General features: G+C 40.2%; 1 protein-coding gene across 8 annotated transcripts in view; it reads left to right on the forward strand.

The window, feature by feature from the left end:
- Positions 1–27,277, forward strand: part of PTPRT (protein tyrosine phosphatase, receptor type T) — a 432,923-nt gene that overhangs the window by 164,358 nt on the left and 241,288 nt on the right. For all 8 annotated transcript variants that reach the window (XM_004946992.5, XM_040650803.2, XM_040650804.2 and 5 more), the window contains exons 4-6: positions 4,845–4,926; positions 8,331–8,446; positions 10,556–10,730. In XM_004946992.5, the coding sequence (XP_004947049.1) occupies positions 4,845–4,926; positions 8,331–8,446; positions 10,556–10,730 (373 nt within the window). The remainder of the gene's footprint in view (positions 1–4,844; positions 4,927–8,330; positions 8,447–10,555; positions 10,731–27,277) is intronic.

Genomic DNA, 27,277 nt, shown 5'->3' on the forward strand with positions numbered 1-27,277 from the left:
TCACCCTTTTTCTTCAGATGTTCTCAGGTCACAGAGAAAAAGCTGGACAGATGAAGTAAATTATTGGAAATTTAGAACCCACTTGTACATCATGAAATATGCATGTAAACAGACTTGGATTGGCACTTCCCATGCACACAATGGATTCATGTACTTCTTGTTAAGCAGTGAAGACATGAGGACTCTTATCTTCAGATTTTTATCTTTTTATATTCAAGGGAAAAAAAAAAATAGTGCCTGGGAGGTAATTGCACCCTACACCTTGCAGGAAAAGGAGAAATACATATTATAGTGGAAAAAAAAAAAGGAAAGCATGAGTGAGATGGGAATTACAGTAAAAGAAACTATGAAAAGGCAATGAATGCTCGACGGATAGAAAACAGTAGGAAGAAAAGGTTTTTTTTAATAACTGGGTAGTAGGTCTATAAAATCTGAGCTAAAGTAGAACACTTTAATGTTCTGCCTCCGAAAAGGAGCAGAGGATTTCAGCAGAATAGATAAGAGCGCACTGTACACGGTGAGGGGGAGTATGGGATAAAGAGATGCAAATGCACTGAAAGTGGTGTTTTAAGGGCTGTGCACAACTTGTCACTTGCTCTGAAATCATATTAAAGTGATCGATACTACTTTCATATTAACATCAACCAGAATCTGCTTCGTAGTAGGTGCTGTACAGAGATAACAGAAATGATCTTTCACCCAGGTAATCAGTGCTTGAAAAACCTGGAAAAGACAGTCTGATCTCAATCTAAGAGATCCAACTGTTAGATATACCAATACCAGACTTCCTGAACCTTATTACATCTTTTGCAAGTCTTTTTAGAGGTCAGCTTTGCTTTTCCTGAGAAAGAAAATCCTTTAAATCAAAGAAGAATTTTGCACTGCTCCGCAAAAACGAGGAGCCGAAAGGCAGCAGTGACTGCCTGGGAGTGGTTCCTGCCCAGAAATTGCAAACACTCTTCTCCCTTTTTCTCCCCCTCTCCTCAGCCTCACCTTTTTGATGGAAAAGGTTCCAGTTTCCTTCTGCTAAAGTATGGCTTTTAAAATGCGAGGGTCTTTCCCACACGTTGTGGGGGGGATCTGATAGGCTGCTCTGTCATTGGTCCCTAATTTTGTGCATCAGTTTCTGCAATCCAGTGACTCTCTCTGTTTAATTAAGGTAAAAGAGAAAAAAATATAAGAAAAAAGAAAGAAAACTTCAAGCTCTCAGAAGTGAGGGGGAAATGCAGTCGTGGAAGTTTATCAGAATTACTGTTTGACATCGTAACACCTGTAGCTAAAGGAGCCCAGAGGTGGCAGGGTGACAAAAAGCTTGTGTGTACCAATGCCTAGGGAACATCTCCTTTTACGCTCACCATCTCGATTATGCTGTAAGAGTGTTATTTGTCAGCTTTAAATCAAAACTGCATGCCTGGAGAACAATTTGTGCACAAGAGGCCTGAAAGCATGTTCTGTATTTCAAAAGCACAGGGCAACGCAGGGAAAAAAATAAGTAAATCTCCTAAAAAAATTCTCCTAAATAATGAAATCCGTGTCAGGCAAAATGTGGATTATTCTCTTAATGCACGACAATGGCACCATCAGGAATTGCTGTGTGCATTGAGAATTCAGTCAGGCATATAAATCTGAAGCCATCTGCCCTGGGTGCAGGTTTTGACGAGTGCTTGGAGCTTTGGAGATGCGAGTAGCATCTCTAGTGCCAGGCCTGTTGCCAGAGGGTCGTGGTTTGGGTCTGACAGTTCTGCACAAGGGTTGTATGAGTCACCCACATCCAGAAGCACTCTGCTGAGGTGTTGGTGTGAGGGTGGTGGAGGTTTGTCAGTTCTGCCCAAGAGTCAGTCGTGCCTGGATTCCCAGTCTGAGTGCGTTTTTAGTGTAGTGAGAAAAAGCTGTAATAGCCCTTGGAGAAAGGTAAGACGTGTACTCTTGAATTGCTGCATGCCAGAAGGATGAACCGAATGGAGAGCGCAGCACTACAGTCTGCCAGGAAGGGGTGTTGTGATGTACAGCAAAGAATGGTATTGATCCATGCCTGAAGAAAACTGTCGTACCACAACAGATGAGCCAGGCTACATTGCTAACACAGACATTGCTGGTAGACAGCAGCAGTGAAATGTGGGACTGTTTATGGGTAAGGAAACCTGAAATGAAACTCAGTCTTTGCAGTTCTCAGGAGCATATAAGAATGCCAAACTGTGCCACCTATAAGCATGGATTTCTGCCTATTCCTCACTGCTGGATCTCAGTTCCCTGTATCCAGAAAACCCAGGTGCTTCTGCTCTGCTCACTCTGACAGGGCTGAGGTGGTGCAAAACTGCATAAAAGGGCAACAGTGTGAAAATCTGAACTGGGAAATAAAGAGATCTGAGTGTAGAGTGAAACACATAATAAAATACTCTGTCCAAACAAAACAGTGCGAATCGAGAGGGACCCTCCACTCCTGTCAGTGATTTTGGCACCAATGCGCAGATTAAATCCATGGTCTTTTTAGGAGCTGACGCAGTTGCTAGTGACTCTAGGTTTAGGTTATTTTGTGCTCTATTAAAGACATTGAGCCATGTCAGTAATTAACAGAAGGCAGTTCACCATGTGTGTGTTTTTACCTTAAAGAAGTGGGGAATTTTCCTCTCCAAGTTCTTGGCTTTCAGGAAATTGATGCAGTAATTCAGCAAAGCTTATAACTTCTCACAAATGCATAACCAAAGTAAGGTTTGGTAGCTATAAAGGTGCAGTTTAATCCTAGTCTGAAAGGAGTCACAGCAGTTGCTGTGTGACCTTACCAATAAGTGCAATTTTTATCATGAATGACTTTTCATTTATCAAATAAATTGTCATTTCCATACTAAGGACACGCATTATATTCCCTTTTTTATACAGTCCTAGAAAGTATTGAAACTCTTGAACACAGGAAACATTTGTTGATGGTTTGATCATCTTCCAGATATTTCCTTCCTCTTCTTATCCCTCAGACAACCTATTTTTTACCCACTTTCATCTGCTGCAGAACTCTGCTTCTCTGTATTGCAAGCACCTGAGCTTTTCTTAGTTTGTCTTTTCCCCTTTACTTTTGTATTCTACCTGTTTTTATCATGACATTTTTCTAAAGGGCTTATTTCAGGAGTGCTCCCACTAGGAATGCTTTGAACTGAGGGAGCAGATCTTAAGATGTCATAAGTAGAAACTAAATTATGGAAGCCCAAACGCAAAGCAAAATGATTAATGGCAAATTGATTATGAAGTACATGCCGCTCTACTTTTGTAGCCTGATGGTCTGGTGATCAGCATTCAGGAAGTTGAATCTTTTGTTGTGTTAAATCTTCTGATGCAGGAGATGAAGAAAAGGCTCAACAGTGCCAGGCCAGGAATGCCAGCTTTTACTTAAAGTGGAACTAGCGGTGTTGAAGACTGGCTTTAAGTAGTTAACAGACTTCGTGGTGTTCCGGTGATGATTTTGGTAGTCACGAATTATCTTGCAAAAAGAGTAACTGCATTTGAATGCTGCTGCAATAGTAGTAACTGTGCCAGCTGAAGACATTAATTAGCTCTGTCCTTGAAAGCACTACTGCAAACTCATGCAAAAATCATAGTGTCATAGAATGGTTTGGACTGGGGGGGGACCTTTAAGATCACCTCGTTCCAACCCCCTGCTGTAGGCAGGGACACCTCCCACTAGACCAGGTTGCTCACAGCCCCATGTTAGAGTGTGGCTGTCGCAGTAGCAAGAGAAAACAAAACTGGGGACATCTCTTTCAAATGCTGGGGACAGCATTCACTTCATCTCTACCCATAGAGTTAAGGATCGCACTTCATTCCTTTCCTCTGAGAAGACCATCAGTAACTCGAGAGGTGACGTTATCATATTCGATGTTAAATAATCAGTCTGCATTTTTCTTCTTTCCTTTCCAACTCAACATCGCCAAGTTTCCTGTTTCTTATGTCCCACTGTCCTTTAAATGTTGTTTGAGTAAAATTCACAGCATTTAATACTATTTTTCTCCTGAATTTTATTTTGCTTATTTGGTAATAGTTAGCTTAGCTGGAATTTTACCAGTCTCCTAGGGTCCCCTTGCCCTGCCCTGAACTCTTTGCACACAAGCTGTGTATTGTATTTACAGAATGCTTCAAATCAGAAGTAATTGCACATATGTGTAATCAGTCTCAAATTAGTGGGCCACTTTCATTGTCTAAATGCATAAATAAAATAGGACCAAGTAGTGTACCATTAACATAGAGAAATACTGCATTTTTACATACTCAGAAATTGTCTTCTGGTTCAATCCAGGGAAATGCAGAAGCAACTTTGTTATTTCTGGGAGAATATTATTTCATTCCAGTCATTAGAATCCAGGTCATCTGTTGCTCATTTATTGCTTTCTGGTAGTTCAGTGGCATGCATGTGACAATGCAAAAGGTTTTCTCCAAAAGAATCCATGCAGTGTTATTGATTCAGTGAAATAATTATCTCACGAGTGGCATTCTCCAGCTTTCTAAGGCATGCTAATTGGAATAAGATGCCAAATGATTACACATCTCATGTTCTCGGAATGGTGTGAAAAGTGAATACAGTGTGTGCGTCAACACGGGGTATTTCTTTGCTCTTCCAAATGGAAGTAGTAGATAGTTCTCATTAATCCTAATTAATATTGCTCTACCTTTTTGTTTTCTGGATCAAATAGATTTTCAGTCTTTGATGTGTGTCTTCACGCTGTATTGCATAGGTACCCTTTGTTATTAATGATAAAATGCCTTGAATGTATCAGACATTGGAATAAGTGGAATGTGGTGGCTGGCCAAATGACTAGTGCAGTTTTTCATTTTAAGGAAACCTTTTCTTTGTATTTCAGGTGATATTTGAATCCGTCTCTTTGAAAGGACACCCAGGGTACATAGCTGTGGATGAAGTCAGAGTTCTTGCCCATCCATGCAGTGAGTATTCTTTGTTTTTCTAACCGTCTCAATGTGTTATGTACCAACCTTTGCAGTCACTATACTGCGCTTTGCAGGCTAAAGCTGTGACTTACCCAATTCAGCCGACTCTAAAATCTCTTCTGTTTTGATATCCCCCAAAACAACTAAGGACAGTAGGCCTTGTGCAATTAAATGACTTGACAATTCGTGCAAAAGGCAAAGCTGCTCCGAGTCTGTCACTTGTGCCAGGATGTCTGTGGAAGCTTCTCTTTGTAGAAGTGTCACAAGAATATAAAACTCTGTTTTGTTTTGGAATTGTACTGCTGTAGGAGAAGATCAAAATGTTTCTGATAATGTCCTGTGTGGTTAACTTAAGAAAAGAAGACATTGGTTCGATATTTCCTTGGTAAAGGACATATCCTAAAGGTATCTCTCAAAAGAAATGTTAAACCCACTCAGATTCTGCACGATTTATTTAAAAAATAAATCTCACTTAGACTTGCACAGAGATGGAAACGAATGCAGGTTCATTACACTGTTCAAAAATATTTGTTCTGTTTCTTCTACCTTAGCTGCACTATGCCCAGCTTATATTTTTCCTGCTTAGAGAGGCCTTAAGCCTCTACATTTGTGTGTGGACTTCTTTGGTTTCTTTGTGCATCCACAGAGAGGCTCAAGGACTTTTGTATCCCTGTATTGTATGTGGAGCATACAGACTTCTACAGATTTTTAACAGCTTTCATGTTCATTAATGAGTTTAGGCATATCTCCTTCAAATATGTTATTTTTCTAAAAGTAATCTGTAATAAATTTATGTCTCTTAATGCTTGAATTATTAGTTGTTATGTAGCAGATTAAATTGCACTCATGGATGATACTTTTATTTATATTATTATTATTATTATTATATTATATTTACGTTTGTTTAGTACTTTGATGCTGCAGTGTTTCCAGGTAGCCTGATGTCATTTGGGAAGGTAGCCCACCACCCTGCCAGGCCAGAGCTTTCACAGCCCCTTTCACTGCTCCTTAGTTTCAGTAAGTGAGCAGCAGCCCTTCACAACAGAATGCTGTGGGGTGTACCAATGAGGTGAGAGTCACCCATTTTATTTCAAAGAACAGCAAGCATTCAGTGTGAGGAACACGGCTCTGCTCAAGTTTAACAGGACATTTCTGATAACTGCAGTATGGTTAATTGCAGTTTAACTAAATTATATTTGTATTTACCATGTGCTCGTTGCTCAGGCCTTTGGGTGTATTTACTTCATTAAGAAATACTTACAATCTGTGTTGACCAGATGTTGCTGATAACTGGCAGCCTCCAAACAAATCCCCCAAATGATGTGCATGCATTCCACAGCATGTTTGGTGATGACTGATCCCTTTACTGGGAAAGAGGCCACAAAACCAACTGTGGGGCAAAGACAAGAAGGTTACGGGATTAAAAATATATATACCAACCCCAAGCCCTGCTTAGTGAAGTATTAGAACTGATGTTTAAATCTGTGTCTCCAAGTACATGCAGGTTCCTCTTGAAAATTAAATGCGATTTTGGTGACCCAAAGCTGAAATGACTCAAATCACACCCGGTGCATTTGGAATCAGTTGACAGCCTGCAGTGTGCACAGGTCCCTGCGAGCTACGAGTTCTCTGCAGTCTTTGTAAATACTTCTGCCTGATTCCCAACGTTGTCTTTGCTGTTCAGCAGTGACAGCCACCAGGGTAGATGTCAGCAGTGACATTGTACAGACTTACTTTGCCCCTTGGCTTCATTTTACAATTGTTAAAACTCAGGGCACGGGAATGAGGAAGCTTCTGAATGAGCCTGAACGTCACTTGAAGTTATTGGTGTTATTTTTTAATTTCTCCCTCATCTTCATCGATGGTGGTACAGCAGACGATCTTAACTGCCAGGTGGTTTTTGTTTGGTTTGGTTTTCGTTTTTTCTTAATCTGGGAAATAGCCCTGATGACACAGTGATGTGGATGCACAAAGGTCTAGATGGTATTGCCTTTTTTAATCCTGTGAAGGGACGCAAAGAGAATCAGTTTTCACCATGCTGAAGGCTCACTGGCACAAGCACTTGCAGTCGTGGGACAGTCCGGGGCCCTGGGAGTTGGGCAGAGCTGAGCTCTGGGGTTTGGTGCTGCTGTGGTGCATGTACCTGAGCTGCAGAGCTTCTGATTTGGAGCTCGCTCATATGTGCACGCGGGCAGAAGTCACTGCTAGTAGCCTGCAAGCAGCACATAGTGCATGCTGCCTGTCACCCAAAGGTGGTTTTCCAGTTAGCTTTGACACTCACCCCCAGAAAGCATGACAGTACAGAATCACTGTACTTCAGCAGTCTGTTTGCTGGAGTTGTCAGCAAACTGGGCATGTGGAGAATGTGGCACACGAAGTGGATAAAAACCTCTGACATAGCATATAGGCAACTGTTCTCTATTCATGTGCCTGCAGTATACAACCGTCTATTTGCCAAGCTTCCTGCACGCACATGCCTACATCCTTCTGAAGCTATTTAATTCTAATAGAAATATGTGGGTTAGTGTGTGCTCTGAAAATATGTAATTCTTTGGCTATTTATACTCAAAAATGTAAAGAGACAGTTGAAAAATGCTGACCCTTACTGTATTACAAGGCTGCTGTGTGTCTTACTGAGAGTATTTGGTTGGTGCACAAACATTCTTCTGAAGCCCAGCAAGCACAAAGCTCGTTTTGAAGTGTCAGATTCACTATTTTTTAAGTTATTTTCTTATGATTTTTTTGCAGAGGTAAACAAATGATACTTAGTCAAAAAGATAACCAGGTGATCTTTTTCCACTGTCACCGAATATATTGGTGATATCAGCATTTTGATGTCAGTCGTTTAGAATTGAACTAATACTGAATTTATCGTCAGTGAAAAATAGATGTTGGTGTTGTTAACCGATGCAGCGATACAGCACTTATCAGTAACATCAATATTTCATTTAACATCAACAATTTGATATCAGTGGCATTGTTATTCCACAATTACAGGATGTATTTGATAGTCAATAAAACTAAAAGGAGAAAATTCTTTATACGGATTTGTTTAGGCCAGTCATGCTTGGCAACCTCAAACATTTGATTTCATTTTGCCCTTTGTAGGACCATTACTCTTTATAGAAGGGAGTAACAAATTGTTTTGGTGACCATGAATGTGTGTTGTGATCTGATAGTAAGTGTATGTTTTCAGGTGTGCTTGGAGGTTTGTATTGGCTTGGCCTGTTCTCTGCAAGATCACCTTGCTCTGCAGCACACAGTTAAATGCTGAAGGGCAGCTTTATTTTGCTAAATCACTTTGTCAGCGATAGGATGATTTGCTATGTGCTGATATCTGTGTCGGTGTAACACAATTGCTGCCTTGCTCTACCCTTCCTATTCTTTGCATCTCTTGTTAGGAAAAGCACCTCATTTCTTACGGCTTCAGAATGTGGAGGTTAATGTGGGACAGAATGCGACATTCCAGTGCATTGCCGGGGGGAAGTGGTCCCAGCATGACAAACTCTGGCTCCAGGTAAAGTGATGCAATTTTTTCAAGTAAGAGAAGTAGACAGAGGACAGCTGGGCGGTGGGGCAAATGCTTATCAAGATCCTTTGAGAACTGCCTTAGATTGTTTCCAGATCAGAGGTCAAGATGGTAAAATGCAGAACTGTGCTACAGGAGATGGAAAAAGTGGCCAGTTACAGCAAAGTGTTAGTTCCAAACATACATCTGCACGCCTATAAGCACTCATTCATAAAAAAGAAAAGGCAGAACAGATGCAATCATCCCTCCCTTTTGCTTGATTTTTGGTCTTCTTTCCTTTTGCCCCCCAAAAATATTGTTGACAAAGGCTGAGGAAAGTGTGTTGAGATGAAAACATTCCCTAAGGTACGTTAAAAAAAAGACAAAACCAGTTTATACCCATTTTGTTTCTTCGTCCCAGTTTCCTTTGGCTGCACTGATAACAGAAAGTTCCTCTGATTGCTCACTAAATGACCAAAGAGTTCCTTCTCCTCATGTCTGTTTTCATGACTGGACTTCAAAGACTGTGTTGTGCTATTCATGTAGTAACAAACTTAACTGATCTTCAGTTCTGGAGTTAGAAATGGAGCATTTAGCAAGCTGGAAGGGTGGGAGTGCTGTTTCCCAGTGAAGGACAAAGTTATTACTCGTACCCTTTCAATTGCTTGGCTCTCTGGAGTCCCAGCATTGCCATGTTCTATACTAGAGTTCTAGAGACTTTTAAGATAGTTGAGCTCTGTGCATTGTCTATGCTGCTACACCATGAATCACCCAATGTCCCAAGCAAGGACTCTGCTCCTGTACTTACTGTATATGGCCATGGAGCTGACATCCATTTTCAAAACAATTAAACCAGTCAACAGCTTTTATTCATACTTCAGACTGGTGATGAAGGGCCTCTATCAGCAAGAATGTTCTTTAAGGACTTCGCATACAGTCGAATTTAAACATAAATTGTTTTTTAATGTAATGTTATGAGGGCAGAATTCCGTTCCTTTTTTTTTTTTTTTTTTTTTTTGGTAGTGCCTAACTAAATGAACAAACAGAAAGCTTAAAAAAGCAAACGAGCAGAAGAAAACTTGCATCATCATCTGGGGCAGACCCTTGTCATAGTTGCTGTCGTATTGGTGGTTGAATAACTTTTCTTGATTTCAGACTTTTTAATAAACTTATAAATAACAATTTAGTATCTAATCTAAATACTCAGGCAGGAATCAGTTTACTAATGGTGTAAATGAAAATTAATATTGGGAAGAAGATTGTGTTGGTGAGAAATGTGGTTGGCATTAGGTAAAAATAACAGTCATTTTAACTTTATCAAAGCTGTTATCCTAAAATTTGCCTTTTGGTCTTAAAGTTATTGTATACTATTAGGAGAAAGTTATCCATTCTTTTAAACGGAAGGATTTAATGAAAATAGCCTTGGAAATACCTCCCAGAATTGATTACCGGAAACTGGCAGAATGGCTCTGTGTTTTCCTTTGAGCCTCCTAATAAAATAGACCAACTGAGTGGATATAGATAGACCAAGTTCAGGTGTTTATGCTGATTTCTAGTTAATTCATCATCTGTCACTTTTCCAGTTGGGAAAACGTTGCGTGGCATTGATGGAGAGAGGCTTATTGAGGAATGCTGGACATATAAAGATTTCTGTTCATCCAACTAATGTATTTAAATTGTTCTGGAAACAAAGTTTTATGCCTGAAAATGACAGGTTTATAAAATCTGTTCATTTATAGCATTTTCACAAGAGTACAAAATGCATTCATTTGTAGTATTTTCATGTCCTAGCTAAGCTTCTGGATATACCCTGTACAAATAGTCTGAGCTGTCACTCTCCAGCCTTTTCAGTATTCATAACACACCAAATGCACAAAAATATATCAGAATTTAAGTAGATACAAAAACTTAAACAAATATATCAGAGCAGTTAAGCCCACTAGTTCGTAAAACACGGAGTGCCTGTAAATTTTTCAGGGACATTACTAGCTGCCTTTTCCTGAGAACTTGTGCTTGTACAAAATCTAACCTAGCAAAGGTCTGAGCAATTCTAAGAGTAACAAGGAATGAATAATTTTATGCCTTCGTGACGTGTGTTGTTTCCATCTGTCTTCACAGCAGTGGAATGGGAGGGACACGGCATTAATGGTCACTCGAGTCGTCAACCACAGGCGTTTCTCCGCCACCGTCAGCGTTGCTGACACCTCGCAGCGCAGTATCAGCAAGTACCGATGTGTCATCCGCTCCGATGGTGGGTCTGGAGTTTCGAATTATGCAGAATTAATAGTGAAAGGTAGGTTGTATTAAAACAGCAAGTTTGTGTTGGATGAACGTTCCCTCCCATGTCAACTGTGTATAAAGTCTGACGTCCTATTGGGCCTTTCTCTTTCGATCATATTAGATTCAAGTAGGAGAAATGGGTAAAAGTGAGATGAATTTCAGTCATTTTCCTAAAACCAGTATTTGAATCAAAGCTTCATCTGAATACAGTCCTCTTCGTGAGCTCTTGAAGTAATGCATGGTAGCTATGGATACTTTTAATGTAGTCAGCAGAACAGTTTAACTGTCAGTCAGCTTCATCTGGCTTGCTTTACATTGGACATAAATAATCCTGTGATAGTGTTGCATGTCAGAAGAGTCTTCTCAAGGCTGTTGGGTGTAGACGATTGGGAATGATTCTGCTGATGTCCTGAAGCACACAGAAGCTGGAGGTTTCAGCTCTTATTAACAGTGATTCAGGAGGTGATGCTGTGTCTGACACGTGCAAGGTGGTATTTGCTTAAGAACATCCATGATGCATGGAGTGAAATGCTATTTACTACACTGCTTTATTAATGTTACCCAAGCTGCACCACAAGGATGCTCAGTGCATCTTAGGAGAAGATACCAGAAGGTGACTGTCTCCCTAGAGACTGCTTCAATCTCTATTGAAGGTGGTAGTGACGTGGGTGGAAGGAATTCGTAGTATGGATCTTCTCGTGGAATATAATTTTATTGATCAAAATGTTTTCATTTTTTTATGGAAATAGAGGACTGTTGGAGAAATGAGATCACTTTGTTCCACTGTAATACTTTTTTACCAACTTTTTCTGTCACTTAGCGCTAGTACCTTCACAGTGCCTAAAATATCCAATGTTGTAGATATTCAGACTACACTGATCATGAAGAGAATGTCCGGTTTAGGTGCCAAGTGCTTTTAATTCCCACCAAATTATCTAGTATCTTGTTGGAGGAGTTAACTCATGATTAAAATGAAACTGAGTTGCCAAGAGTGGCATATTAGTGCTGTATGATTGTTAAGTAGGGGGAGGGCAGTCTTCCAGAGCAACCAATATAAGAATATGCAAAGTTGGGCATGTGCCTGACACTTTCATGTTTAGCAATGTGAGGAGGAGAAAAATAGAAGATTGAGTTGTAAATGTGAATGGCTGGGCATCCAACATGAGGGACATTGATAGACTCGCTGCTGAATTACCCAGGCAGGCACCTAGCCAGAAAAACTTGAGGAAAGCAGTATTGTTATGAGAAGGCACACTCCTCTGCTCCATGCTCTTGTATAGTAAGCAGGCAAAGTTAAGTGGTTCATTTGAGGTTAGTTTGATGCAGCACTGTGAAACACTGGGATTGCATGGATGAGTACTTCTAGTCTGGCTAATTTTAGTGTGGATAATAGCAAATTCGTAACGCATATATACAGGCTGAAATGAAAGCAAATTGGAATTGTTTAATTCTGAAGAGATGTTTATTGAATTGCAGTAATGTACTTGGGTATACATTAAATTAGTCTGTAATTGAAGTTCTGCTCAATTGATAGTCCCGTCCCTAAACCTACTAAATCCAAGCTAATACTCTGCCTCACATGCTTTCTCCCAGTTAGCTGAACATAAAAACCTGTGGGATTTTTTCAACAAAGGTCAAGGTTGAAAAAACTATCTATATATCTTCCTTATGTAATGATCTGTTTGCTTCCCTTAGCCATAAGATATTTTATTACAGTAATGAGAAAGTGATTTACATTTCTTGATGTTGCATAATTTAGTAGATACAGAATGAGGAATTTTTATCTGAAATACATTTACTACTTCAGCACTTGAAACTGGAACAATAGATACTTCTTTTGGCAAATAAATCAGTGATACTAAACACAAACCAGCCCCCTCGGTTGTCATACTTGACTATGTCGACATTACCTTTGTAGTACTGAGAATGCTGGAGAACTGCCACTGCAGAGCTGCTCACTGTCTGTGCTAATACCTTTCTGTAACTGATTCTGTTGCATGGCTTGTATAAGTGATAGTAAATTTACTCTTCTCTTTGCACTTCAGAATCATAATCGTAAAGCCTGAAAAACCCATCATTTCCATCTGCACACCGTACCATCCTTTGGTGCTCCCATGGAAATAGCTCTGCTCTAGTTCTTAACTTTCACAGTTACTCATACAGTAATTTTGTGTAGGGCAGGCTTCAGAAAACCTGGAGCTTCTATATCTTGCTGTACTGATCACATACAGATGGAATGCTTCTTGTCTGTAATTTTCTTTTAAGTAAAAGCTGCATGGCAGTTATTCGTATTCTGAAATAAATGCATATTTTGCTTGTGTAAAGATTGTTTAAAATACTATGAAATTGGCCAGAATCTGAACACTTAAGATCTGCATTGATGATACAATTCTAATATCCTTCCAGAAAACCTCTCACTTCATGTAGAAGTGTGAATAACATTTTAAACTGTTTGTGTTTGCATGGCAAGTTGTTTGCAATTTATTTTTCTCATCCATTTCAGGTGGTTTGAGTGCCCAAATTAATGAGTGGTAGAAATTTGTAACTTATATGTCATGAACCTTTTTTCTCCCCTCCCCTCCCCTCCCCTCCCCTCCCCTCCTCTCCTCTCCCCTCCTCTCCTCTCCTCTCCTCTCCTCTCCTCTCCTCTCCTCTCCTCTCCTCTCCTCTCCTCTCCTCTCCTCTCCTCTCCTCTCCTCTCCTCTCCTCTCCTCTCCTCTCCTCTCCTCTCCTCTCCTCTCCTCTCCTCTCCTCTCCTCTCCTTTTTTGCAGTTTTGGCTCTCCAGAAAATCCCCTGAGCTTATTTTGTTGCTACCTGATGGTTTTTGTGAGATCTGTTCTATTCTGCCACAACAGGAGTTGCAGTATGCAACAAAGCCCCTCTACAGACCTCTTAGGATATGTTCTTTTTCTCTTCAGTTTTGTCTTTGTTGATTTTTAATGTGTTTGATTACTCAACACAGATGTAAGACAGTCTGTTCCTTAGCTGAGTGGCTTTCTGTCATCCTTGTGATATTTGGGACAGCTCATCTGTTTATCAGTCACTTTTTTCTTGAGGTTTTCAGACATGAAGCTGATACTTTCAGTGATGCCAGAGGGAGAGGTGGATTTTTTTTTTTTCCCTGAGTTGCTTACTGTTTTTTCTCTAATTCTTTTCTGGTGTGATGCCTGTCACTGTAACTGCACCATCTATTTATTAACTCACCAGGTACATGGTGAAAGCTGCTCCAGTGATCTGCTGATCTGATTCTTTTGCTTGTCACATCAACAAAAAAACAACAAATAACGAGAAATAATTATGCATTAAAACAAAATATCTATGTATGTGGTTAACTTGCTCCAGTATTAAATATATAGAGGTATATCTTGCAAATTCACTATTAAAAATTATGAAGTAGACAACCTCTATTCATATTTTGACCAGTCTCAGTATGTACCATTGGAGTTGTGTCCAGAATAGTTTCAATTAATTATTAAGCTTCAGGAAGAACTATTAGGAGAAAGAGCTTTCCAGAGCCTAAAAGAAATAAGAAATAAAAATATATCTGCTACTCCTGAGCCTACTACTGGGCTGGAAATGGCCCTAGAAATATTGCATTAGGCCCTCCATAGGTCTGCTTGTCTGAAACAAGTGGATTGTAGGTGTGAAAGTATATTATATGGCATTATACATGTATTGCAGATTATAGCTTGCATCTGGAATGAAAATACAATTAACTTCAACATACTTCCTCAGGATGACTTTTTTATGAGGGCATGTAGTGACAGGATGAGCAGAAATTGCTTTAACTCCAAGAGGGTAGATTTAGACTCGATATCAGGAAGAAATTCTTCACTGTGAGGGTGGTGAGACACTGGCACAGGTTGCCCAGTGAGGTTGTGGATGCCTCCTCCCTGAAAGCACTCAAGGCCAGGCTGGATGGGGCTGTGAGCAACCTGGGCTAGAGGGAGGTGTCCTTGCCTATAGCGGGGGGTTGGAATGAGGTGATCTTAAAGGTCCCTTCCAACCCAAACCACTCTGTGATTCTATGACCATAAACTCCGTGGTCTTTCACTTCATAGAAAGCAATTACTGGGACATGGGATACGAGAAAGATTCTTGAAACTTTTTTTTTTTTTAAATTACTATTTTCATCCTCAGTACATGTATAATTCTGTACCCTAGGATATTGGTATGAAATGTACTCGTTAAATGTATCATAATATCATTGCCATCACAGGATAATATAGCAACTATTGCCATAGTGGTACTCAGACCCCTGGGCTGGGGTTACTGATAAGAAAAGTAGCACTGTTGCAGTTATCTTCTTTTGCCTGGGAGTAGCTGGAAGATCCTAGCCCGGCCCCTCACTTGGAGCCATTCAGAAGAGAAGCTCATCTATGGTCAGAAATAAATGCTTTTTAGATTTTGCTGTTAAAAATATTTTTTATAGTATGCATAAGTTCAGATAGGGGTTTTCGTGCCTCACAGCTATTAATCAGGCTCATCCAGGTTGCAAAAGTTGCTGTGTAGATTTGAATTCATCTGCCTCAGTAATACGCATTAATCAAGGTCCTCCAAGTAATCATGTTGTGAACAGGAAAGCATCTCTTGTTGGCACTGCCAGCAGTATTAGTAAAGCTGTGGTGGGGAGAGCTTTCCTCAGGCTTCATGCTCTCACTCATGCTCTCTCTCTGCCTTTTTACACAACTGGATTGTCTGCAGAATTGATGTGCGCTTCACCATGAGAAGTTAAGTGTAGATTTGATCAGGTGTGTGTTAATGTTGCTCTTTGAACCCTGGACCACCACAGAGTGGTGTGTGTGTGTATGTGAACCATTTGTAAAGGTGATGAAATTACTGAACAAAAGAAACTGGCTTTGTGGTTGTGGGGTGCCTGAAGAAGCTGCTAACATTCCTCTATTCCTTTGTAGGCACGATGATGTAGGGAATGCAGTGCTCCATTCCCTGGTGTTCGAATCTGGCTAATAATTACTTGAACTCTTCACTCTGTTTTAATCATCTAGTTCAGTGTTGTCCAATAGCTATTGCTTTAACTCAGTTCTAATCATTGGATGGCTGTGTGCTGAGAAAAGGGGAGATGAGATTTCGAACACTCATTCCCTCTCACTGAGAGCTTTACCTTCGCTTCCTCTTCTTTCACTCCAGTTAATAGCTTTTTGAGGAGGGGAGAGTGATGGGGACAAAGCCATTGTTTCACAGAAATAGGCAGTTAGAAAGAATGATACGTGTTCTTTCAAAAGAAAATATTTCCTTCTCCTTCTGTTTAACCTCCAAAATAGAACTGGAAATGAAGCCCTTCCTTGAGAGCTGATTGATAGATATACATGATATTACAGGCTGGATCCATTTTTCAGAACTGCACAGTGCAATGTGGACTTGCAGTCACATTGCCATGTTGGTATTCCTTGTTTTCAGTGTTTACGTTAGCCAAGGAGGTGTAACTTAGAATAGGTGTTTCTGGGAAGAATACAAAACTACAACTGGGAGACAAGGACAGTTCATAAACTAATGGGTAACTGACAATTCATTTCTCCAACTTTTTCTATTTCTGTCTACCATAGCTCTTCAGTTCCTAAGCTAAGCAAGCAGAGAGTGCTGCATAAACTTTGTCTTCATTGTAGGCACTTGGGAAATTAATAGAACTTTCCTGTCACACCACTGACTTGAGTTTCAGGAATTTCTTGAACTATTAGTGTTGTGCATATAAGAAAGAAATAGTAGATTGGGGTGGAGGAAGGGGTATGGGGGAGGGGGTGTATGGTTTGTTTGTTTTCCTTCTAGAGACACATTAAGTTGAGAGTTATCTTTTCATCTTGACTGAGAATGGTAGAGAAGTAGGCATGGGATTATTTCCCTTGGGATTGTTCTTAATATGCATATTTCTAAGTGTGATGCTCGTGATGTATAAAGTTCTTAACTGAATACAAGATATAAACAAAATACCAAGTAAAGAAAGAATATAAAACAATCTTTTTGAAGTGAAGGAACTTGAGTAAATATCCTGCTTTCTGAGTACAGTTGCCTACAGCCTCCCCAGTGTATCTCAGGGACCCGTTGTTGTGGTGCAGGGAGCAGACAGCTCATGTGAGCTGTGGTTCTGCTGGCTGAAAGCCATGGGGCAAGCCGTCCTCATCAGTCAACAGAGCTGTAACAGCTTGTAGCAGCAAGGAGACTTCTGGGCTTTTTATCTCCTCTCTCTCAGAACTCTAGAAATAGCTAGGTATGATTAACTTAGTAAAAGGCTTGCTTGTTTTTTATTTTTGTTTCTTTACATCTTTCCTTCCAACTTGAACTGAGTAACTGCAAGATTCCCTGCGAGAAGCTTCCTTGCTGCTTTTAAGATAACGTTGTAATTGGGTGAAAGAAGTAGCTAGCAGTTTGTGCTATGTCCTATACCCTCTTACCTGCCTTTACCAAAGGGAGGAGAAGAAATCTCCAAAGCCAAAAACAATGAAAGAAAAAGCATCACTGGGTGGTAGACTTTCTCATCATGCTTGAGTCCCCTGGCATGGCTTGACTTTTCCATCAACTGTTCGACCCTTATAGGTAAGAAGATAGCTTTATTCTTTCACCTGATGTTCTGAGAAGTCTCTCTCCAAAACAGACAAATATAAAGGAGAAAGTGGGAATCGAAGTAAATAAATGAGCTGTTTTGTCATAGCAGTTTCAATCTTGATATGTTAAAGATGCCTAAACAATTTATATAAGGTTTTGGTCTTCAGATAAAAGATGTGGTCCAAAAATTGGTGGAAATGAAATGTTGTTTATTGGTTGCTCTTCCAGTAAACATCTACATGTTAGCTTCCTATTGCAGAGAAAGCTCCCAACAAACAGTGCAGCTGGTGGAAGGAGGGAAGCTTGCAAGAACAAATGAATGTGTTTCAGTCTACCTAGGATTAAACTCATGCTTGAAAAGTAGAGACAAGGTAATTTCATATATTTCATGCTGCCTTACATCTTGGAGGAAGATAGCAGTAATGCAATTTTCAAGTATCTATTGCTGCTGAGTATAGAGTATTAACTTAAGTTGTGGATTTTCACTGCTGGAGGCTTCCATTGTTCTGTAGTATTCATTTGACACTCTGTAGAGTCTTGCTAGTATCAGTTCTCATTTGTTTATTTTTAAAGGGAAGGGAGGAATAGCAGTTTCTTGGCCAGTATTATTTCTTGTGCCCATTAGCTTTCTCGCTTAGTTGCTAAAATATAGTCAAAATATAAAATTGTCACTTTGTTAATTGTTCTGCAACCTATGCTGCTGTTTCTAGTAGGGTTTGATCCTGCTGGATTATGCGTGTGGATTATATTGTGGAGTCGGAACACACAGCCCTCTTAGCACCTAGTTAGAATCATCAGAAAAGTTTAAGGCAGCTGCACAGAAATTAATTCAGGAGTGCTGCTATCAGGAAAAAAAAGCATCAAATGCTAAGGAGATATCCTAAAAGCCTTTGCTAGCTGGAAATGTTCTTGCAATGGGGATAGGCCATCAGATGTATGCCATTGCAAAATGTATCTGGAACTTTCCATTGTTCTTTGTTTCTTTCCAAGGTGCAATTTTTCATAACAACTGATTGCTCGTGATGCTCATGTGATATTACAATTCAAAGTGACACTTTTTTCCCCCCTTATGACTCAACTATTAGATTTAGCAGAAAAGTTGAGTCACATGCATTGTTAACTTTCTATCACTCATCTTTCTTCTGCCTTTTTAACTGTAGGGATGTTATTAATGAACTTTCAAACCTCTTGGCAAATGGAACGTAGAACTATTCTTAATTTGCCCATGCTGTGGTTACAGTCCTGTTAAGTGCTTTTAATTCAAGAGAAGGCACTTGAAGTACCATCTGTCATTGTACTGGATATTGGTGAGGAGTCTGGTATGATTAGGAGACCTTTGACACTTGTTAGATATAATTGGTGGATATGAGCTGTTATCTCAGCAGGAAGGATATCCTTTCCACATCAAAATATATTTTTTGTTGCAGTGGGGGAAAAAAAGCCTAAAATTGTAGTGCTTTACTTAATATGAAATGTGGGCAAGGATTCATTAGATTTCTTTGCATGCAGTGGCCATTATAAATAAAAGAACCCGTAAGAGTAAACTGGCAAAACAGTGCAGATTCCATTTATATGTCAGAAATGGTTGAATTTCAAATGAAGGGAGTAAACTCATTCTATTGGATGCAAGTGCCTCAGATCAGGGTGATGGGAGCTTATAAGAAATTTGTGTAGACACACAGAGTGTAAAGGAGCATAGTTGCTGATCTCCTTCAGGAATGTAGTAGTTACTGCAGCTAATAGGCTTGCTGCAAAAGTACTGCATTTGCTACTGGACAACTGAATGAAGAAGTTCAAAATCTCCTATGGAAGTGACAGTTTCCTGTTCTGAGCAAAGTGCTAATGAATTCCCCAGCTCTCTTTGCCCTGATTAAAGCTTTCCTCTGTCAGAAGTGTGATGTGAGTCTGCTTAGTTGCCCAGTCCTGGGCATGCATGAAATGTTTCTTGGGATGCATGAAGTGTTTGCCCAGCTTTTTTTTTTTTTTTTCTCTTAAAAAGACAAACAGAAAGTCACAAGACACAATACAGCACTGTTAAAAGAAATATGGTGGTTCCCAGTAATATATGCTAAAGCATTCAGCTTTTTTTTTCTTTTGTGTCTCTTGAACCACCTTTGATTGCGTTAAGGTGAAAACCTTTCTTGAACAGTGTTCTTCAGGTGCATGTTCACCCTTCCAGGTCTACATGCAGTACACATCTTTCCACCTGCTTTTCTTTTGGCATAGCACTACATAAGCTGCAACTGTTCTACTGTATGGGCATTTGTTAAACTCCTCTGCTGGGTTTGGAGGTGTGGGCATTTACAAGCTGCGGCTGTAATTCTAAGGTAAGGAAGCTTGCAAGTTTTGCTTGGATGAAAGATGTAGCCCATCAACACTGTGTTCAGAGCTAAGGACATTTATGCTGCAGCAGCTCCAGAATCCCTTTATCTTCAAAGCAGGAATTCACAGAAGTCTGTTGAAGTCAGGTGTGCTGAATGGAGGCCCTTCAGCCAGCTTCTGTTAGGTATTCAGGGAAGTGGGGGGTTAAAAATACACAGTATTTGCCCCTGAATGGTAGACCTGAACTGCTTTGCTTTCAAAGCCAGCAGAACTGAACTCCAGGGAGAAGCTGGGTGTTGGTTATGTTTACGTTTGCCCTATCCAAATGAAAAGATTAAAGAGCTTTTTTCAGTGTTGGGGAAAGAATGCTCACTCTGCAGTCAGCTCCCACTCAGCTTCGAGATTATTTGAGGTAGGAAAATATCCAAAGTTGTAATTTTGCATTAAGGTTTTGCAGTCCCACTTCTTCACCTCTGCTCACCTGAAGGATTTTTCTGAGCGAATGATTTCCCAGCATCCATTGTAGCTGTCAGGTGAGGAAATGCAGTTCTCAAATAACCACCAACAAACCCCCAAACCTGTTGTGACGCTTTTCAGCTTTGATCTGATGTGTTAATCTTCTGCCATGACAAATACCACCACTTGTTGCCCTCTTTTACTGGTGCTGGGACACTTTGCTCACTTCACATCCTCCCCATTACCTCTGTCCTGCTGTGACTTTGAGAGAGGCTTCAGATGTAGGGGCAGAAACCTGCTGAGCAGCAGTTAAGTAGTGTGATTGCAGCAAGCCCTGCCTCTATTGTAATCATTAGCCTGTGGATTTCAGGGCAAAAAAAAGCCACCAATGTAATATGAAGTTTCTTGGCTTTCTACAGACTAGACCTCTCTCTCTACAGGTGAGATTTTCCTCCAGAGATTCTCTTGCTTGTCTCTCTCTTTCTCAGCAGGAAACTTTCCATCAGCAGACGTTTGTATGTGAGGAAGATGCAAACAGGACTTTTTGCAGGATGCTGCAGGACTTAGGCTCTCTCTCTTTGGATCCTATAAATCAGTCCTTGCATATGCTTTACTATCCTATGTATGAGCCTGCAGCTAATACTGAGTTACACGGCAGACTACAACTTACAAACTGCTTGTTCCCTCAGCAGGATACAGATGGAAAGGTTGGATTGCTTATTTCTTTAATTTTCTCTTTTGTTTCTGCTGTGTTTAAGTTTTTGACTGACCCCTGTGAGCAATGCTGACAATATCTTATTCCCTCTTAGTCAGCATTATGGTATTATTCAGTCTTTTGTCCCAGCCTTAGTATTTCTCAGTATTTTCCATGGTTTTGAGGCTGAAATTCTCAATATAAGCACTTACATATTTGCTCTTGCATTTTCTTTTGCCATCACTCTTCTACTTAGTCTGCCACATACCTTTGCTCTACTTGTTGAGCCTCACCCAATCACTTACTTTTGTTTCCTTGTGTATGTTATGGTTGACAAGGAATTGTAGTGAATTGGTTTTGCTGCAAAATGGTTTGGCTGTTCAGAGCATGCAGCAGTAGCTTAGCTTGTAGAAAGTTCTATGATTACTGCAGTCACAAACCCACAGGTTCTTGAGAACTGACATCTTGTTTGTGCACAAATACTTGGTACCAATTTGTATGTATATATAACATGAGAAGTCCTAGAGCAGAATAATGCTTTTTCACTATTTTTTTCCAGGATATAAAATAGGGGTTATCCACTTGACCCTAATTTGACATTACATATTTGTAGCTCTGAGACTGTGAATCTTGGTCTTCTAAATGCCCTCTGACAGCTGAATGCTCTGTTTCTTTTCTGCTGCCTGCTAACAATAAACAGGACTACCTTAAAAGCTGTATGGATCAGATGACACGTGTTGAAGGCAGATGAGGCTTTGCTATCAAAAATTGAATTGCACACCAACAGTAATTAGGAAAAATATATTTATTCTCTCCAAGATATAACCCTTTCACTATATTCATGGTCTTCTCAAAATCTCTGTCAATTGGATATGATTTAGCATTAGTTAACACTGCATTTATTTAAGAGTCCTAGGAAACTCATTCTATTATAATCTTCAAGTTTATTGTAATTACTTTTTTGTCTCTTTCTTGGAATCACTGTACTGGTACAGTCTTTGCAGTAGGATTTTGGTACTTCCTCAGGAGTGAAAACAAACAAACAAGCAACAGACGCCTTTATATTTGTCATTAATGATATGATAGTTTTAGTAAGAACTAGACTTTCAAGCTAGAGGGTGGAAATGTCCTGCCTGCCTCAGCCTTGGGTAAAACAGCTTACGATCTTAAGAAAGCTCTGTTGTTTTTCACCTATCTCATGTCACTTAGAGATGTAGTGATAGAAAGAAATAATATTTCATCAAACTTGACATGTACAGTATGCAGGCACTAGAATGTACAGGTCATTCTTGCATCCTGTATGATAACATATGAATAAAGCAGAATTGTCTTTGAAAGAGATTTTTTTTAATCATTGAAAACTTTCAATCATAGTCATCATAACCTCTGTAGGTAAGCTGCTTCAGTAGTTAATTATCTTCAGTGCTTAGTGTATATATCTTATTCTAAGAACTGTTTGCAGCTTTTGAATTTGACCATCAGATCTTAAGTCTTCCTGCTAAATATAATAGATCTTCAGGTACTGAATGCTTGTGCTTGTGTAGAACCTTGTACTGACCATGAGCTTGGCTTCATTTGATGAAGAATGAACTCAAGAATGAACTTTTACGTGTACTTGTGAACCATTACCTTTTGTTTTCACAATGATTACTTTGCTTACCATGTTTGTTTTCTTCCTTGAGATGAAATGGGAATCTTTTAAGCACACTGATACATATTCTCTTCAATTCTGACACAAGCACTCTTCAACAGTGACAAAGAAAATAACTGCATGCATGCTCTGCATGCTAAATAAAATGCTTTCCAAGCAGAGCATTTCACATCATTTCTTGTGCTGGGAGGCTATCATTGCCTATGTGATAATCTGCACTTAGAGTAACAGATAACAGATGTATTGAAACATGAGGAAGTGTAGTGGGTGTCCCTGGGAATGGCTTCAAGGGATAAAAAAAGCAACCTTAAGATTGTTTTTTTTTTTTATCCCAAAACTTTTTGGAGGCTGTCATTAAAAAAAAATAAAGAAAAAGTCTTCTAGAAGGTATTTTTGTACCACAGAAAAGCTAACCATGGGGATGCGTGGGACACATGCTGTTTGTGCACTTGCACCAACTTTGTAACACTTTGTACCATGAATGCTGGACTCATTCCCTACTGTTAAATTTCCTGTCATGTTTACTTCGAGACATTTTGAGGGAATGTGGGGGCTGTTGCACAGCACCTTTTCCCAGCTTTGAGATCAGTGCATGATTGCCTCAGGAGGCGTGTGCTGGTTTTTCATTGTTGAATTTGGTAGCAGAAGCATGAGGGAAAGGATAAAAGAAGGGGTATTGTCTGTGATAGCACTCTCACTCTGGTACCAGTGGACTGGTGTATATCATGGAGATGGGCAACCTCAATATTTCAGGCTGCAAGAGGACACTTAACTGAATTTAACTGAAATTATGCAGTTTCAGATCCATGCTAAAAATTTCCATAGGGATGAGCCATAACCTGAGCAATCTTAAACTTGGGAGATATTTAAGCTTTGTACTTGAAATGGTTTTTCTAATCTGTGGAGTGTTTGCCAAGGCCTGTCTCCTCTACAAACATGAAGCAAATGTGTTTATAGCAGTAATGATTGATTCTTGGAAAAAAATCACAGCAACAAGTTGATTTCTGAAGTGCCAGTTTCTGTCTGGCTCTCTGCTGGTGGATCTTCTGCTCTCTTGCATCCATCGCTTGGAAGTGACAAATACAATTCCTTCCACCTCATCGTTCTCTTTTGACACTTGAAGACCTCCACTCCATTCAGAAACATTCCTAGATAAGGCTGGTCCTGTCTACAACATAGGGCGTTCCCTCAGTCCTTAAGTTGAAACTCACCAGCCAGGGCTCCAAGGGCTGAAGCCTGAGTCAGGACCTGTCTTTTCTCACCATGATTCCTGTAACTTGAAAAGGCAGCAAAACACACCATCTGCAAGTCCTCCTTTCTCCACCAGCAGCATAATTCATTAATGTAGCAATCCTGGAAGAGTGGCATACAAGCAAAGGGCTCTTCCCAATCAAGTTTCTCTTATGCCAATGGTGTTGTAGCTGTGGAAATGAGCCTACACTTCTAGCTCCTCTTGCTTGTTCCCCCTCCAGACTGTACAAACATTTCAGTGTGCTTCATTGTATCCTTCAACTCATGGAGCAGACTCAAGCAGTGCACAGTCCCTCAAAGTTTGGCACGTTCTCCCATGGTTTATTACTGGTGATCCTGGTTTTATCTCTTTCCCCTCTGAATCTAGTTTAAAGCTATATCAATCAACCCTGCTAAGTCCTATCCAAAAATCCTTTGCCCCCCCAGATATCAGTGAACCCCTCAGGCACTGGCAGGCCTGGTGTGGTGTGGGCCGTCCCCTGATGGAGAAAGCACAGTGCTGGGTGCCTCACAGCCACATCTTGGTCAGCAGGTTCTGCCTGTTCCTTCAGTATTTTTCCTGCTGCTGAAGGACAAAGGAAAATACTGCCTGTGCCTCTGCCCAACCGCCCCAAGGCCCTGATGTTCCTTTGATTGCTCTTAGAATGTTTTGCTATTTCTTCATCATGACGGAGGCCGTGCTGGGAGCTCCTCACTGCCCTCCGTCCCCACTCGGCCTTCCGTGCCCCTGGTGCGCTGCTGACGGATGTAGCAGCATCTCCAGGCAGACACGATGTTGGGGTGCCTGCCCTGCCTTGATGGAAGTGGATCCATCTCCATGGGTGGTTCTTCTAGAGGGATGTCCACCTCCATGGGACGCTGCTCTCTGGTGGATTGACATCCATCGGCTCAGGTTTTCTGCTGCTCCCCTGAAGCCGTGGCTTCTTTGGTGGAGGAGGATGGATCCTCCTCCGCAGGGGACAACATGTGGTGGGAAGAGACTTTGAAAATCACTCCTTGTGACGCAAGTGTGCCAGCAAGGCGCGAGTCTGTTAAAGACTGATGTTCTGTTGTCAGGGTCCCCATATTTATAGCAGTTGTCAGGGAGGTGGATCATGACATCAGAAGGCCATGGCAGTGTGACCCCACAAATGTCCCATGACAACCAAAACATGGCTGTGTTGGCCATAAATGTGTAAATGGTGTAGGAATTCACATAGGCATAACTTGAAACGTCTGTGACATTGAAGGCATGACGGACACTCCAGAATATTTTTATATGTCATATGATTTACTCAATTGTATAATGTCTTAGCAACGTGAAATTGTCTTCACTCAGGGGCAGCTGAAATTTCTTTAGGATTCTGCACCTAAATCCTGTTTTTTTTTTTTTTTTGTGGTGAGGATTGTTCCCAAGTTTTGGCAGAAGATTGCATCTCTTCTTCAAATGCCTCACAGCAGTAATGAGTGGCAAAAATGGATCAGATTTCACTCAAGTCTCAGCAGGAATCCTTAAACAGTGGTAGAGGCAAGCACTTGGGCAATGGAATAACTGCTTACTCCTGGGTAAGGGCTTCCGCAATGATGCTTCCAGGAACTACAGGAAAACACTCAAAGCATCAGCTGTGAATGGTGTAGGAGCTTGAAAAAATAAATCTGAAGTTTAATACTGTACAGTTGGTGTAGTATTCTGGGTGACAGTTATTTAAAGTCGTTTGTGTACACTAAATTAGCAGCCTCCTATATTTATTGTATTTACTGGTATATGCTGTACTAACTGATTATAAATAAAAAAGTCAGGTTTCTGTCCTAGGTGAATCCACTGCACGTCTTCATGTCAGTTCTTATACTTTTATATGCACCTGCTACTTTTCTTTCTTGTTAGCTGCTCTCTGGAGGAGCAACTCAAATGACAGGTCATAATGTTATCCACTCATTGACTTGTCTGTCCACATCAAAATGTTTTGCTGCAGACAGGGTGATAATTTTCCTTGCATCAGTCAAACTTCTGTCAGTAAGATCAGACAAATGTCCCTCTGGTTGCTGCAAGGTATACTTATCCTGTTTCCAATCTGAACAAAGAAAGAAGTAGTAGCTAATTCTGATAGAACTGAATGGAGCAAATTACTGATAATTGGCAAGTAAGACACTTGAGTTGCTAGGGTTACTCCAGAATAGTAGAGGTTTATTTATAATTACAACAGTTCAGTTCCTTGCATGGGACTGCACTATTGATCCCCCTTGCTTTAGATATGTTTATGAGAAAAGCAAAAGAGGAAAGCCAATGTATTTCAAAACAAGTGGTGAGAATGTTGTACACAAAATGTTCTTTTATTTTTGTTCCTCCATTAAACTGAAATTTCTTGGGCACTAAGTCCAAGAGTTTAGTGACATTTGCAAGGTTACAGTCTGCTATGTGTTCTTTCTCTTACCGTTTGTGTCCAACAAGTCATGGGTCCAGACATTTGTATCACAGACTGAGAGTTCAGTTTGTAGTTGGATGTGTGAGATGTTTATATCTATGGGGACAAATGAGTCAACTTTTCTGATCACACTATGATTTGATAGTGTTCTATATCAAAATGAGTAGAAAGAGAAATAAAATCCAAAATAACATATTAGTAGAAAGTGTGAGAGAATCTAACTTAAAACATAACTATTGATTGTTCCGTGTGTTCTTCTTGTCCCATCTGCTGTTTCAGGCTCCGTCATGACTTAATCATCTTAAAAGTTCATTTTAAGGATAGAGACATCTTAGTCATATATATCTGACAAGTCTTGACTATGTGGGCAATTCTGGGATTCACCAGTGACTTTCTCTTCAGTTGTTCTCCCTCGGATATTACGTAGTGGTTATCTGAAAGAGATGTAATACCTAGAGACCTACATAGTTGTTTTTTTGTTTGTTTGTTTTTGTGTTAATTTTATGTTTTCTGATACTTTATATATGTCTGGTCTGGGTATCAGCTCTGTTTACAGATACTGCTTCCAAATTGATTCATGTCACAAGACGTGCACCACATTTCAAGAACTTCCTGTGCTTTTCAATGCTTAAAGGGAAAAAAGTGTTCTACATGCACAGCAGTGAATCAGATTGGGTATTTTCTCTTGTAAATAGATGGAGACAGGAGACAAGCTTTCGCCAGACTCAAAGGCAGTGATTCTGGTGGTATTTATAATTCTAGGAAGCTTTCAAACAGAAATTTGATGGTTAGTTGACAATGGATGGCATCCAGTTTGCCAAAGCTGAGTTATCTGAACTTGAGCAGATCTTTCTTTCAGGGGCTTCAAAGGCATCTGCCTTTCAGGATGAACTGTATGAGAGACTGAGGCGTTTGTTCTCCAAGGCCGTTTCATTAGATGGCTAGAATTCATCCTCAGGATAGCTATACTTGTACAAGTTAACGTGCGTATCATTTCTAAAGTGGCTGTAGCTGTAGGCACAGCAAGCTTAAAATAATCTCTGTATTTAGGACAGTGGATGCCATCATACTGGAGTATACGTCCAGGTACAGATCTCACTCTGCATTGTGTCACATGTGTAAAAGTAAGCATTTACCATATTGCAAATCTAAGCCTATATTTGTTAACATGCATGAAAAACTGAACCCAGGGGACTTTAAGATGATATCTAACTAAATGATTGTG

This window comes from Gallus gallus, chromosome 20, assembly GCF_016699485.2.
Source record: "Gallus gallus isolate bGalGal1 chromosome 20, bGalGal1.mat.broiler.GRCg7b, whole genome shotgun sequence".
NCBI classification, from domain to species: Eukaryota; Metazoa; Chordata; class Aves; order Galliformes; family Phasianidae; genus Gallus; species Gallus gallus.